Source organism: Pleurodeles waltl, chromosome 1_2, assembly GCF_031143425.1.
Source record: "Pleurodeles waltl isolate 20211129_DDA chromosome 1_2, aPleWal1.hap1.20221129, whole genome shotgun sequence".
Taxonomy (NCBI): Eukaryota; Metazoa; Chordata; class Amphibia; order Caudata; family Salamandridae; genus Pleurodeles; species Pleurodeles waltl.
In genome coordinates this window covers 487,670,095-487,684,698 of record NC_090437.1, presented here as the reverse complement: position 1 = coordinate 487,684,698, position 14,604 = coordinate 487,670,095, and the positions used below count along the sequence as shown (strand labels likewise).

At 46.2% G+C, this 14,604-nt stretch overlaps 1 protein-coding gene across 3 annotated transcripts in view; it reads left to right on the top strand.

Annotated features, from left to right (window-relative positions):
- The window catches only part of AIMP1 (aminoacyl tRNA synthetase complex interacting multifunctional protein 1), a 205,568-nt gene that overhangs the window by 90,670 nt on the left and 100,294 nt on the right, over positions 1-14,604 (top strand). For all 3 annotated transcript variants that reach the window (XM_069241223.1, XM_069241233.1, XM_069241241.1), the window contains exon 4: positions 1,749-1,922. In XM_069241223.1, the coding sequence (XP_069097324.1) occupies positions 1,749-1,922 (174 nt within the window). The remainder of the gene's footprint in view (positions 1-1,748; positions 1,923-14,604) is intronic.

The window sequence follows — 14,604 nt, the reverse complement described above, 5'->3', positions numbered from 1 at the left end:
ATTGGAGAAATAGATCTTCTAACATGCACTTAGATACAGTAATGCACATGTTAATGAGGCCTAGCATTTTAGGATTTGTAAGGCTAGATGATCCTAATACCGCTTAAGAAAATGTTTCTGATAGCGATTCCCACCCTTTTGTACCTAAAGTACACAAGACATACACTATCTTCACATTATTTTATGCCTGAACTTGTACCAATCTTTTTTTTATGAAGAAGTGTATCTGTGACGCACCACCAATATACTATTAGTCTCACACTACAATGTTTCTAAACTAAAACATATGTGTGATACCGCTAGAGTCGAAACATCGAAAAGGTGGAGCACACAGTACAATTCAAACAGTAAAATAATGGTAAAATGTTAATTTCTTACTTTAAGCATGTTGTATCCCTCATAAGGGCAAGAAGCATTGGCAAATCCAATTTAGTCTGGTTTGCAGTTGGAGTCGTGATTTAAAAATGTATACACACTGCCGCTCAGAACAAAAAATAAAATCAGTAAATGACAGCTTTGTGTACCAAGTGCATATTTGAAACATTGAATCCAATGTGATGATTCAGTGTACTTTTGAAATGTAGAATGGTACTCGTGCATTACAAAACAGAGGTTCTTTAGGCGGAGGAATGATGCACCAAACAGTCACTACTGAGACCTACTCTTCTGGATGGAGTCAAAACCCACTCCATGTATATTATAACAAGTTGGTGACAATACCTATTGCTGAAAGTCTGACCTAAAAGTCAAGTACACATGATAGCACACAACAACCTCAATTGCGTTCAGGGTTTTGGGGGAGGGGTGGGAGAGAATTTATGAAGGGCCACCATTCATGCTCTCGGTAAGGTAAACATAAACCTTAAAAATACAAACGTGCCCTTATAACAACCCAATCCTAATTCACATGATAGTGCACCACTCGGAGCACAGGTGTCAGTCTTTTTTCCTACTTCTGGAATCTAATTGATCAATTGGCCGATTGCCTTCAACTTAATTCATTTTTGCTTATGTGACTCCAGCATTTTAGCATTTTGTTCAGCTGCCTAGACGCTGCTGCTGCCTCTTGGCCTTCAAGGGCTACTTTGCTGCAGTTTAAAGGTGCTGAAACAGTAAAACATTAAAGCCTTGTGCAGTATTTGGCAAGATCCTCTTCGATCCTACATAAATATCAACAATTGCTTAGAGCATTGTTTATACCCCTTTCTGTAGCTTTAGATATTTGATCACACCCAAGTTATTAGATTTCTTTTGACTATGCAATACGAATTATTAGGTTCTCTATATTGCAGGATCTCTGCAAGTGGCGTATCCCACTTGTACATTGATCATGATATTTACTTACATGTTTATTGGAAGTAGCAATGGTAACTCTTATGCTTGCCTCCTGTATTGAGTAAATGCATTTTTAACAGTCACATTGGACTAGTGAGTTTGCTAAAGTTTTTCTCTCACCACCGCAGAACAGAAAATAATCATATGCACTACCCAAAGCTCAGAACTCCATTTGAAGTCTACAGTCATTCCTTCTCAAGTTTAAGATTTTTTTTTTTGTGTTTTGCAAAATATGGTCTTTGCAAAGGCAATTACTAATTGCACTTTCTAAAACTAATCCCAAACCTAATCTGAGTTTAGCTGTGAAACACCTTAAGTATTGCCTTTAGAAACGAGCTTCTCCATCCGTTTACCTTATCTTCTGCACTTAGTGCAATCTTTGAATAGCTGTTTTATGACTCTTCAATTTTCAGTGAAACAGGTCGCTCTTCCAACCAGTGCTTCAATGCCCATCAGCCGAACAGCCGCAGCATCAGAGCAACCAAAGCGACCGGAACCTGTAATGCCCTCAGTCCCTGCTACCCAAGATCATAACAAAGGTGGTTGTGGCGATGAGAAGAAAAAAAAAGAGAAAACTGAAAAAAAAGGTATTTTTTTTCACATTTCAAGCCTTTGTCACTGATTGGTTTTATGTTCCGTTGCTGCGATTATCTATAAATAAAATGTACAATTGTAGTTTATTCACAACTATTCTAATTGCATCTGTTTTGTTGAAGTCTACTCCAGTTGTTGATGATGCTCTATGCACACCTACAGTCAGACTCTCGTCCTTCCTTGGAGTGCCCTAGACCAGTTAGTCCCTTGGAGTTAGCAAACCTGTTTTAAGCTTAACCCCAAACAGTGGTTACAGGTTGGCGGAGGCTGGGGAAATGTATATCTTTCCATTAATGTCTTCCAACCATCTGTTTCCGAGTATGCAATACCATGGGGGACTTTTTATGTAGTGTGTCCATCCAGTCTTTTTTTCTCTTTACTAACTGAGCAGCTGACACTTACACTGTGACCAAAGGCACCTTCTTGAATGTAAACTATAACAGAGCGGACTGTTAAAGTACTGGAGCAAGTTATTGATTTACCCCATATCCCTCCTGTTAGCCAGGCTTGTTATTTGTTGTGGGCTTTTTTAATCTCAAAAAGGTTGTCCTAGAGGTATCTAGAACTCTGCAGTTCTCATGTGGGTCTGGTGCACATTAGAGGAATGGCATCTTAAAAGCGATGCTACAAATGTACTGTTGCTAACCATGGATTATACAGACCCACACTAAACAAAGACCTTACCTGCCAGAGGCTTGCCTGAAGCTTGCATCTTGCATCCTGCAAATGTGATAGTTAAACATGATACACTCTGTTAACTTGTTTGTTTCTCTTAACTTGCCTTACCTGGAAGCTGCTTGAGGAGTAACTATTTCCAAAGCATGCTGGCCAAAGGGTGAACATCCTTTTCTCACCTGCTGTCCCTCAGTATATTCAGTACAGCCTTGTATTCTACAGTTAGTGAGACTGTAGGTGGACCTGTTTTATAATCTAAACTTTTTAATTAAAGCAACATCCTTTCTAAAAACACTTTACTTTTTAGTGAAATTGTATTGACATAAAATGTAGAAAGTTGTAGAATAAAAACAATCTTTGTTTTTTTTTTTTAAACAAATATCGTGCAGTGTTTTAACTCTTGTTAGGTTTTTAGGAATTCAAGTTACTAAAACTATCTTTCGTTGGTAGCAAGTCTTACTTATTCGTGCATGCTTAGCATATTGTATAAAAGCAGAAATGCTCAGTAGAGGTAGCTGGTCTCTTCCAGCTATAAATGTAAACCGTTTTACAAACCACATGAAGGCATGCAGCAAGCTGCTCTGGCTCCTGTGCACTCTTCCAGGATTTCCTTCGTGCACAGCCAAGCCTGGGTCCCCAGCACTCTGTCCTGCAGTGCACAACCTTCTGAGTTGTCCTCCTGCGTCGTGGGACTCCCTTTTGTGACTTTGCGTGGACTCCGGTTCACTTTACTTCTAAGTGCCTGTTGAGGTACTTCTTCAGGTGCGGCCTGCTTCTGTGAGGGCTCTCTGAGTTGCTGAGCGCCCCCTCTGTCTCCTCCAAGTGGTGACATCCTGGTCCCTCCTGGGCCCCTGCAGTGCCCAAAACCTCTACCGCGACCCTTGCAGCTAGCAAGGGTTGTTTGCAGTCTTTCTGCGTGGGAACACCTCTGCAAGCTTCATCGCGACGTGGGACATCCGTCTTCCAAAGGAGAAGTTCCTAGTCCTCTTCTTTCTTGCAGAACTCCAAGCTTCTTCCAACCGGTGGCAGCTTCCTTGCAACTTCAGCTGGGGTTTCCTGGGCTCCTACCCCCCCCCCCCCCCCCCCCCCCCCCCCCACCTGCACCGCCTTTGACACGGTGCCGACTATGGGACTTGGTCCCCTTGTCTTACAGGTACTCGGGTCCGGAAATCTGTTGTCAGTGCACTGTTGGTGTTTGTTCTTCCTGCAGAATCCCCCTATCACGACTTCTGTGCTCTCTGGGGGTAGTAGGTGCACTTTACTCCTACTTTTCAGGATCTTGGGGTGGGGTATTTTTCTAACCCTAACTGTTTTCTTACAGTCCCCGCGACCCTCTACAAGCTCACATAGGTTTGGGGGTCCATTCGTGATACGCATTCCACTTTTGGAGTATATGGTTTGTGTTGCCCCTTTACCTATGTGCTCCTATTGTAATTCTACACTGTTTGCATTACTTTCCTTGCTATTACTTACCTAACTTTGGTTTGTGTACATATAACTTGTGTATAGTACTTACCTTCTTACTGAGGGTACTCAATGAGATACTTTTGGCATATTGTCATAAAATTAAAGTACCTTTATTTGTAGTAACTCTATGTATTTTGTTTTCTTATGATACTGTGCGTATGATATAAGTGGTATAGTAGGAGCTTTACATGTCTCCTAGTTCAGCCTAAGCTGCTTTGCCATAGCTACCTTCTATCAGCCTAAGCTGCTAGAAACACCTCTTCTACACTAATAAGGGATAACTGGACCTGGCACAAGGTGTAAGTACCTCTGGTACCCACTACAAGCCAGGCCAGCCTCCTACAGTAACCAATCAAATAACTGCATGTATGTTGGCCTGTTTATCTTATAGACCACAAAGTATATGGTTAGAAAGGCAAGATAGGAAAATAGATTGTTGTCAAGGAGGTGCAAATCTGAAATATGCTCCAAACCTTCCTCATATAGTGCTGAAACTCAGAAAATTCTAAGATCAATCTGAGTAGCCCCCACCCCATTTTAAAGCTAGGACATTAGAGGCTGCTGTTAAATCCTTTGTATTCACTGCTGCTAGAAAACTGACAGTTCTTTTACTGTGAAACAATTGTTAATATTGATTAACATATTCACCAAACTGGATCAATTATAGCCATTTTAGTTGAATTTCATCTTCCTATTACCCATCCCTTCCGATCTCTTTTGCTCCATTCTTTCCCTGTGCCCCTTTTAAGGTCGAGCATAGCCGACCTGTAGTTATCTATTTGGGCTTTTAACCACGCACACCTCACGCCCATCACGTTCTCTCTGTTGTGGGCTTGCCCATCAAAAATCCTTTGTTATCATTGGCAAATGCTTTGCGTTTGTCCCTCCTTGGGGCGGTTTGATTACGGCCTTAGGCATGCCCCCGTTTCGTGGCTAATTAGACATTTGCCGACACGTTTGGCTGCGAGCGAACGTCTTTTTCCTTTTGTGTCTCTCCTTTACACTCATGCTCATGGTGGCGTTGGCTGGTTTTTAAATGTTGCGTTGGCCCGTTTTCCAGTAAAAGTGATTAGCAGTGCGTTACCCGCTTTACTATTACTGTAGCAGTTTAATTTTATATGGACAAGGTAACAAAGTTCTTTGTTCATAAAAATGCAGCACGTCTTCTTTTGTCTAAACAGATCTCGGCCTTCATTGTTTTGCTCTATTGCAGGTGCCCATTCTCTAATTGTTCAACGGTAAGTTTTAAACCAAGGTTGCTGCGCATCAGTTAGAGCAGGGACATCGTGGACACGAGAGAGACTAGTGACTGCTTTGCTCGCCAAGCCACAGGATGCAATACTGTTCCACGCTGGGTATTTGACACACCCCTGTCTTTTTTTTTTCCCCATGCAACAACCTCAATGTAAATTAGAATATTTTTTGCCTACCGTTTCTGGCAGCGGTGTAGTCAGGCAATACGTCACAGTTGCTGTCGTTGAAGAGTCCGATTTACTTCTCTCCCTCGCCCCCCCTCTCTCTCTTAATTATAAATTTTTTGTTTGAGAAGAGTGCTCAAAAATTTTGCAGGCCGACCGGAGAACACATACATTCCTGCTGTTTCTGCCATTCACGCACAACTGTATACTAAGGGAAGATGTACGAGGTGGAAGCAAAACACTCGCCTAATAATTTCTCAGAGTAGGGGAGAGCCACTGGAGTTATGTAGCAGAGGAGTCCAGTTGTGCGGTAGTACTGAGTAAATATTGTTAGCAAGAAAAGGCAAATTGTGTTGTGTGGCGTGGCACATACCATGCTCTTCACTGTTTTGTCATTTTTACACTTGTTAACACTGGGCACTGGTTGCACGCCACTGAACAGTTAACTTTTGCAAAGGGCCTTCCGTTGCGGGGCAACATACTTAGCTGTGTTTTTAGTAACTTTGAACCATTTGAGCTAGAAACAATTTTTTAGTAAAGTCTGCAGCATTAAGTAGCACATGATCAGTTATATGGCAAATGCAGCAAATCTATAATTATGCAGACAACGCCACAGCCGCACAATCGCATAATTCCAGTGACCTGGAGCTGGTGATGATCAGATCACCTTTTGACTGTTATTTCACTGAAGGGATTATTTGGAGAGTCAGTGTTTACCTTAGCGTCTGAAGCCTATGCAGTGTCCAAGGCTGTCGAGTGTGAGGCTGACTTAACATTGCACACTGGCACCATGGACCACTGCCTGTCACTCAAGCTCCCTTTGCCAGGATGGCGCCAGTAACATGATGCACAAGGCACTCTAAAGGCATTGTTCTGCTGACACTGTTTCAGCCACTGACATCTCGATCTTCACTCTGACCCCTGGAACAGAGAACCTTCTCCCTAATACATGATGCAGCATCTGTTAGGGGCACGCACTTCCCCCTTTCTCACCCTTACAAAGATCAAGCCAAGACTTCTTTTTCATGGCTCCAAGCAGGGCTTTAAGTGGGGCATCGGCTCTCATAGCTGGTCGTAAATAAAAAACTGACTTTGAACCGAGTCCCTAACGAGTGTTATGTAACATAAAGTTATGTTCTGATGGATACAACTACCTGTGGATTCCTCACCTAATGAATACTCCCATGGCGCCAGCATTCGACGGAAATCTTCTTCCTAGTCTCTGCACGTCGACGAGGACGTCACTCTAGCCCACGCGACGCCGTCTGACGTCATACAGGCAATAAGAGGTCCTCGACGACGTGCCGACGTCCGTTCCCTTTTTTCCGTGCGTTCGAAACGGTTATCTTCGAGGGAGCAACTGTTACTTTCGTGGTTACAGTGTATTTTTTGCTGCGTAGTCCTTTGCTGCAGTAATAATGTCGCAGAGAAAGTCGGGTTTTAAGCCTTGTCGTGAGTGTGGGGGCAAGATGTCAGTTACGGATCCTCACTCCGACTGTCTTTGGTGTTTAAGCTCCGACCACGACGTCTCGACTTGCGATTCATGTCAGCACATGAATCCAAAGGCCCTCAAGGAACGTGAGGCGAAGTTGTTTATGGCGAAGTCGAAGAAAGAAAAACATCATAAGAAGTCTTCTTCGCCAAGGCATCGGCGTCATCGAGACTCCCGGCGCCGTAGAGAATCACGGCGCCATTCGAGCAAGGAGACTCGTTCCAGGTCTTCGGATCGGTGCCGGAGGACTTGGGAGGTCAGTCCCACGGTCACGCCGCATCCATCGACACCGTTGCCCTCTCCGGCGTCACCGACTTCACCTGGACAGGCGTCGGTGATTGAAGTGGTGCAGCCTCTGGTGTTGTCCCCGGCGTCGCAGACGTTGAGGCCGGCGTCGGGGTCGCCTTCGATACAGGCACCCCAGTATCCGGCTTTTCCCACCCCTGGAGCCGATAGTACCGCATTCCTAAATGTGATGTATACCATCTTCCAACAGATGGCTCCAGGGGGTGCTCCGGCTGGCCCTTTGGCCTTTTCATTGGGTGATCCTGCGCCTCTACGGCCGGCACCCTTTATGCCCTTTCTCCCTTTTGGGAACGTGGGCTCGGCGCCGGTGTCGGCGCCGGTGGCCGCTCCGGTGGCTTCGGAGGGATTGGCCCCGGAGATTTCCATCCCGTCGACGTCGGGATTTCGTCCTGTGACTCCGGTGGGTCCATCCGCTCCGAGTGCTCTTTCATCGGCGCCGAAGTTACCTGTGGCGTCGGTGGCTTCTGAAGATCGGCGCCGATCTTCGGCTTCGGCGGAGGCATTGTCGACTCCGCGTATCGAGCAGAGGCTTCATTCGAGGAGACGTGCTCTCCGTTTATTAGAGGAGCAGGAGTACCAACGAGTCCTGGAAGAAGGAGAACTAGAGGACTCGGTTGATGGACTGCATGGTCTAGATACAGCCAGTGGGCTGGACACTTCCCCTGAGTGGGATCTTTCGTCTCCAGGGGAATACACGGAGGAGGCTGCTTCCTTTCACGCAGTGGTACGGAAGGCAGCTAGTTTTCTGGACCTGCCTTTGCCGGTGGCAGAGACAAAACAGAACCTTCTGACAGAGGTGCTTCATCCGGCCTCAGCTGCGGCAGAGCCTCTATTGCCCTTTAATGACGCTTTGCTGGATCCGGTGCTAGAGGTGTGGAAGAGACCAGTATCTTCCCCAGCGGTTCATAGAGCCGTAGCCAGGAGGTATCGAGCTGAACCAACTGACCCTGGCTTTCTTTCTAGGCACCCTACACCGGAGAGCTTGGTGGTGCAGGACTCCTGTTCATCCAAATCAGTGCCTGGTTCTTTCCCGACGGTGCCTGGGGACAGAGACTCGAAGAAACTGGATGCGCAGTCCAAGAAAATCTTTTCGTCCTGCAGTCTGGCGTTGAAGGCCACCAACGCAACTTGTATCCTGGGGAGATATGTTCATGCTCTTATGGAGGACATTTCCTCATCATTTACGGAGCTTCCCCAGGGTCTTTTGGATGTTGTTTCAGATGCCCAGGCTGCTGCGACCCAGATTATTCAGGCTGGGCTGGATACGACCGACTCGGTGGCCAGAGCAATGGGCACGACTGTGGTGGCAAGGAGACAGGCCTGGCTCCGTAATTCGGGGTTTTCTGCAGATGTGCAGTCAACCCTATTGGATCTCCCTTTTGATGGTGGACAAGCTGTTTGGCGCCAAGGCAGATTCGGCCTTGGAACGTTTTAAGGAGAGCAGGGCCACAGCCAAATCGCTAGGACTCCAAGCTCCTTCTTCCTCTGCCTCTTCCAGGATTTTCAGGAGGTTTCGGGGATTTGGGAGTGGCTCTTCCTCCTCTTCCTTTCGGGGGAGATTCCAGCAACCTGCCTCTTACCATCCCTATAGACTTTTAGAGGGAGAGGGAGGGCCCACACCAGAGGAGCCTCTCAGCAGCACTCTGCCTCTTCCTCGTCCTCTGGAGGGGTGCAGCAGGGAAAGCAGCCTTAGCCTTCCACCATTTCCCACTCACTCCTCTCCTGTAGGGGGAAGATTACAGCATTTTCTCCGCAAGTGGAAGACTATTACAACGGACACTTGGGTTCTCAGTATTGTGGGAAAAGGCTACACCCTTCCCTTTCGGGAGTTCCCGTCCCTCATCCCGCCCCGCCCATCTTATTGTTCAGAAGAACACCTCCTGTTGCTAGAACAGGAGGTACAAGTCCTCCTTTCAAAGGGCGCGGTAGAGTTGGTCCCAGAGCAGGAAAGGGGTCGAGGTTGTTGCTCAAGGTATTTCCTGATTCCCAAGAAGGATGGTCGGTTGAGACCAATCCTGGACCTGAGGATCTTGAATTGGTTCCTCAAACAGGAAAAGTTCAAGATGCTGACCCTAGCTCAGGTGCTTTGGGCGTTGAACAAGGAAGATTGGATGGTGTCCGTCGACTTGCAGGATGCTTACTTTCATATCCCGATACTCAAGTCACACAGGAAGTATCTCCGGTTTATGGTGGGATCGCAGCACTATCAGTTTGCGGTCCTTCCGTTTGGTCTTACTTCAGCACCTCGAGTCTTCACGAAGGTGATGTCGGTGGTTGCGGCAGAGCTCAGAAGGAAGGGGATAGCAGTATTCCCTTACTTGGACGACTGGTTGATCAAAGCCAAGTCGCCGGAGCTTGTGTCGCATCATCTGCAGTCAACGACTCAGTTGTTGTTCGACCTGGGTTTTTCGGTGAACGAGCCCAAATCTCACCTGGAGCCCTCTCAGTGCCTCCTGTTCATAGGGGCGGTACTGGATACAACATTGAGTCGAGCCTTTCCTCCGCCTCAGCGGATTCAAGATATTCAGGAATTGGTTCCAATGTTTCGAAATGGAGCGGTAGTTCCAGTCCTCAAGGTCCTTCGTCTGCTCGGTCTGTTTGCCTCCTGCATTCTGTTGGTCACGCATGCTCGCTGGCACATGAGGGCTCTTCAGTGGTGCCTCCGAAGGCAGTGGTCTCAACACAAAGGAGATCTAGAAGGTGCTGTCAAGATCTCCAGAGATGCTGCTGTGGACTTGAAGTGGTGGATTGCGAGCAACAATCTTTCACAAGGAAAGCCGTTCGCGCAGTCGCCACCAGTGGCCACGGTCATAACGGATGCTTCCACTCTAGGGTGGGGAGCTCATCTGGGGGATCTGGAGATCAAAGGCCTTTGGTCTCCAGAGGAGCAGATGTTTCATATCAATCTGTTAGAGTTACGGGCTGTACGTCTGGCTCTCAAGGCCTTCCTCCCTTCCCTTCGGGGTCAGTCGGTACAGGTCCTGACGGACAATACTACCACGATGTGGTACATAAACAAACAGGGAGGAGTAGGGTCGTACCTTCTCTGCAGAGAAGCTCTTCGACTATGGTCTTGGGCAAAGGACCATCAGATTTGCTTGGTAGCAAATCATCTGGCCGGGGTCTTGAATGTACGTGCGGACAGTCTGTCGCCAATTCTCGGCCGACCACGAGTGGCGTCTCCATCCAGATCAAGTCCGTTTAATCTTCCAGATGTGGGGGTTTCCTCGGATAGATCTGTTTGCCACTCGGGAGAACGCGCATTGTCCGTTATTCTGCAGCCTCCAGTATCCGATGCAGGGAGCGTTAGGGGACGCGTTTCAAATAACCTGGTGCGGCCAGTTGCTTTACGCGTTTCCTCCCATACCCTTGATTCCTCGAGTATTGAGGAAGATTCGCCAAGACCGGGCGCTAGTCATCTTAATAGCTCCGGATTGGCCAAGGAGGGTGTGGTACTCCGACCTTCTCCAACTCTCAATGTGCCCTCCGCTCCGTCTCCCTTTCAGGGCAGACCTCCTCTCGCAGTCGCAGGGGCAGGTTTTACACCCCAACCTCCAGAGTCTGCACCTACATGCCTGGAGATTGAACGGGGCAACCTGAGTTCCTTCTCTCTCCCGCCTGATGTAGTGGATGTTATATTAGCGGCCAGGCGACACTCCACTAAATCTATCTACGCTAATAGGTGGTCTAAATTTGTTGCGTGGTGTGGAGAGAGGCAGATTGATCCCTTACATGCTCATCTATCGGACGTTTTGTCTTTTGCTCTCTCTCTAGCGCAGAAAGGTTGTGCAGTGGCTACCATTAAGGGTTATTTGTCGGCCTTGTCAGCCTTCATTTGTCTTCCAGACCAACCATCGTTATTTAAATCCCCTATTGTTATCAGATTCTTGAAAGGTCTTCTAAATAAATATCCTCCAAAACCATTCGTTATGCCGCAATGGGATTTGTCCTTGGTCCTGACTTTCCTTATGGGGTCCCCTTTTGAGCCTATGCATTCTTGCCCCTTAAGGTATTTGGTTATAAAAACAGTTTTCCTGGTAGCGATAACATCTGCAAGGAGAGTGAGTGAGTTGCAGGCCTTATCGGTAAAGCCCCCTTATACAACTTTTTATGGGGATAAGGTGGTGTTGAGGACCAAGGCTGCTTTCCTCCCGAAGGTTGTTTCACCCTTCCATTTGGCTCAGACAATTACTTTGTCCACGTTCTATCCTCCGCCTCATCCTTCTAAAGAGGAAGAAAGACTGCACCGTCTGGACCCAAAGAGGGCGTTGAGCTTCTTTATTGATAGAACAAAGGATTTCAGGCTGGAGGATCAGCTGTTCATCGGGTACGTGGGCAAGAGGAGAGGAAAGGCAGTCCACAAGAGAACACTCTCCAGGTGGGTGGTTCTTTGCATTAAAATCTGTTACTCTTTGGCAAAGAAGGACCCTCCTGAGGGCATTAGAGCTCATTCCACCAGAGCTAAGTCGGCCACTTCGGCCTTGGCCAGGGGTGTTCCTGTGGTTGACATCTGCAAGGCCGCAACTTGGTCGTCCCTTCACACTTTTGCGAAACATTACTGTTTGGACTCTGAGGTCAGAAGGGACGGCCATTTTGCACGGTCAGTGCTGCAGGATTTCTTGGTTTGACCATTTAGGCACCCGCCACCGGGCGTGGTACTGCTTTGGGACTCTATTCATTAGGTGAGGAATCCACAGGTAGTTGTATCCATCAGAAGAACGAGTTACTTACCTTCGGTAACGACTTTTCTGGTGGATACATTAGCTACCTGTGGATTCCTCACGGTCCCACCCGCCTCCCCGTTGCCTTTCTGGTCTTACCAAGTAATCCTTGAGTGCGCTCCTCTTGGTCTTCAAGGTTGCAATAGACGTTGTATATATGGATACGTGTGTATATTATCTGTATATATATATATATATATATATATATCTTTGTGTACATACATGATTTGCATATATTTGTTCGTTATATTAAATTTACAGCTATTCATTGCAATATTGTGTATTTTACAAGGTTATGGGATGTTGCCTTGCTCTTTCATTGCATTGGGTGGTTGTTCTCATGCACGTAAAAAATGTTGGTACTGACGTCGTCACGTCGTCGAGGACCTCTTAATGCCTGTATGACGTCAGACGGCGTCGCGTGGGCTAGAGTGACGTCCTCGTCGACGTGCAGAGACTAGGAAGAAGATTTCCGTCGAATGCTGGCGCCATGGGAGTATTCATTAGGTGAGGAATCCACAGGTAGCTAATGTATCCACCAGAAAAGTCGTTACCGAAGGTAAGTAACTCGTTCTTCATGTCCTTAATGTTACAGGCAGTAATAACTGTAAAACACTCGGAAATACGTCAGTGATGCCATCACTCTTTAAACATCACATTTTACTTAATCTTGTATAACTTAAGTGTGTTTGCTTTTTCCTGATGTGTTTCGGTATGTTCTCGTGTGACTTAGTATTCTTGTATACAGCATAGGGTGAAATGATTTGCTTCTATATTGCTGGATGAGTTCAGGTTGTGGGTGAGTGTTCACGAGAGCCAACACAACTGAGAGTTCTGGTACTGGAGTTGAAATCAGTGCAAATTCCTTACAGTGCCTATCACGAGTCATAACGATTTTCAAACAACATGCTCATTCAATCCTTTGCCTCTGGGTAGAGCCCACAGAGCGATGGCTACATAAGTGTCAGTTGTAATTATCTTTTTAAATACAAGGTTATGAAGGAGGTATACACAACTGTTGAAATATTGGCATCAGCAAAGGAAAAGAAAATGCTATGTCTACAGGTGTGGTGAGAGAGAGTGGGTGCATGTATGTGCATGATAGAAAGTGCGTGGTGTAGAAGAGGTTATGCAAGAAAGTACAAGCAATATGACAGAGTGATGAAGGCGAAGGAAATGATGTCTGTGCAGATAGTATTTCATAGAGCTGTCAGTAGAGAAAGGATTCAAGTGTGTAACTGAGTGAGAATTGGCAGAGGAAAGTGGTTTCAAGGAAAGAACAGGAGTGACTGAGGCACCCAAGAACACTACCCCTTCCAATCAAAGAATCCTGTTACGTGCTTACCTCACTACCACTTGGTGAGGAGCTGAGGAATATTCAATCCTGCGTGCTTGATTTGGGTATGTCAGTGGGAGTGTCTGTGTTCAAGGGAGAATTGCTGGTGTAAGAGTGACCGTGTGTTTGCTTACATACTTCCCAATGTCCTAAAGGAGGTCGAATCTGATTTTTAGCTTAAACATTTTCAGCTAGCTGTATATCCCATTACCCGTGACGACATTACATGATCTATTGGCGGATGATGTAATGAGAGGATAATCACCTGACATGTTACTGGCAGATCGGAGGAAATGACGATATGCCTCTTTCCAAAATAACACCATGAAATTACATGAATGAGTGATGAGTAGCACTGGGACAGATTTTTACCTAACTAACATATCTCTTGGAGGGCAAAGCCACCTGTTCAGTAAGGTAAGCAGACAGCGTTTAATACGTTTCTTGTTTGTCAGCTGCTATTTAGGAGGTCGTCTTAGGTTATTTTAAATTGTTCTCCATTCTCAGATTGTTATTGTATCCTCTTAGCAGTTTCATTCACAGCTTTCCCGAAATAGTAGAATGTTTCCTAAAAATCCAGTATACTGGAAAAAAAGCAGTACTCTTCCACCGCCATCAGTAAACATTGCAAATATCTATGTGTGAGGAAAATAACACAGCGGGCCATATAAGTGCTTACACAGAGATTGACTATAGGTCTTTGAGAAGTCACATGCGTTCCTGGGCCTCCTCTCTTGTGGCACTCAGTACAGGGGTTGGTCCCCAGAGAGGGTTTGGTGGTCTCATATGGGACGGTGTTATTCAGGAAAATGCCAATGGTTTTCCTTGGGTTGGTGAGTTCCTGCAAATATACTAGGGTTAGACAGGCTGTCGTCAAGGGAACAAATTGCCTACATTTTCCCCCTTGTGGCGCTACACCCTCTTGCTTTTTATGCCTGGCCCTGGTAAATCTAATCTCTACATTCTACTTCTACCTCCTTAACTATCAGGATGCCATGCTTCACTGCTTCAAACACGTGAAGGGTGAGAAGCTTGAAGCAGCCACAATAGCAATGGGCAGAGATCTCTGCTCAGCCAATTATGTATGTCATGGGATTTATCTTGAAAGTGCCACAATCAAATGGAGGACAAGGTACATCATATTATCTGTTCATTGAATGTCTGCTAATGCCTAACCAAACAAATGACGTGAGATCAATGTGTCTGTGAGTTTAGAGATTGCGACCCCTTTACTTCTATTTCCCTCCTACAGGACAACAC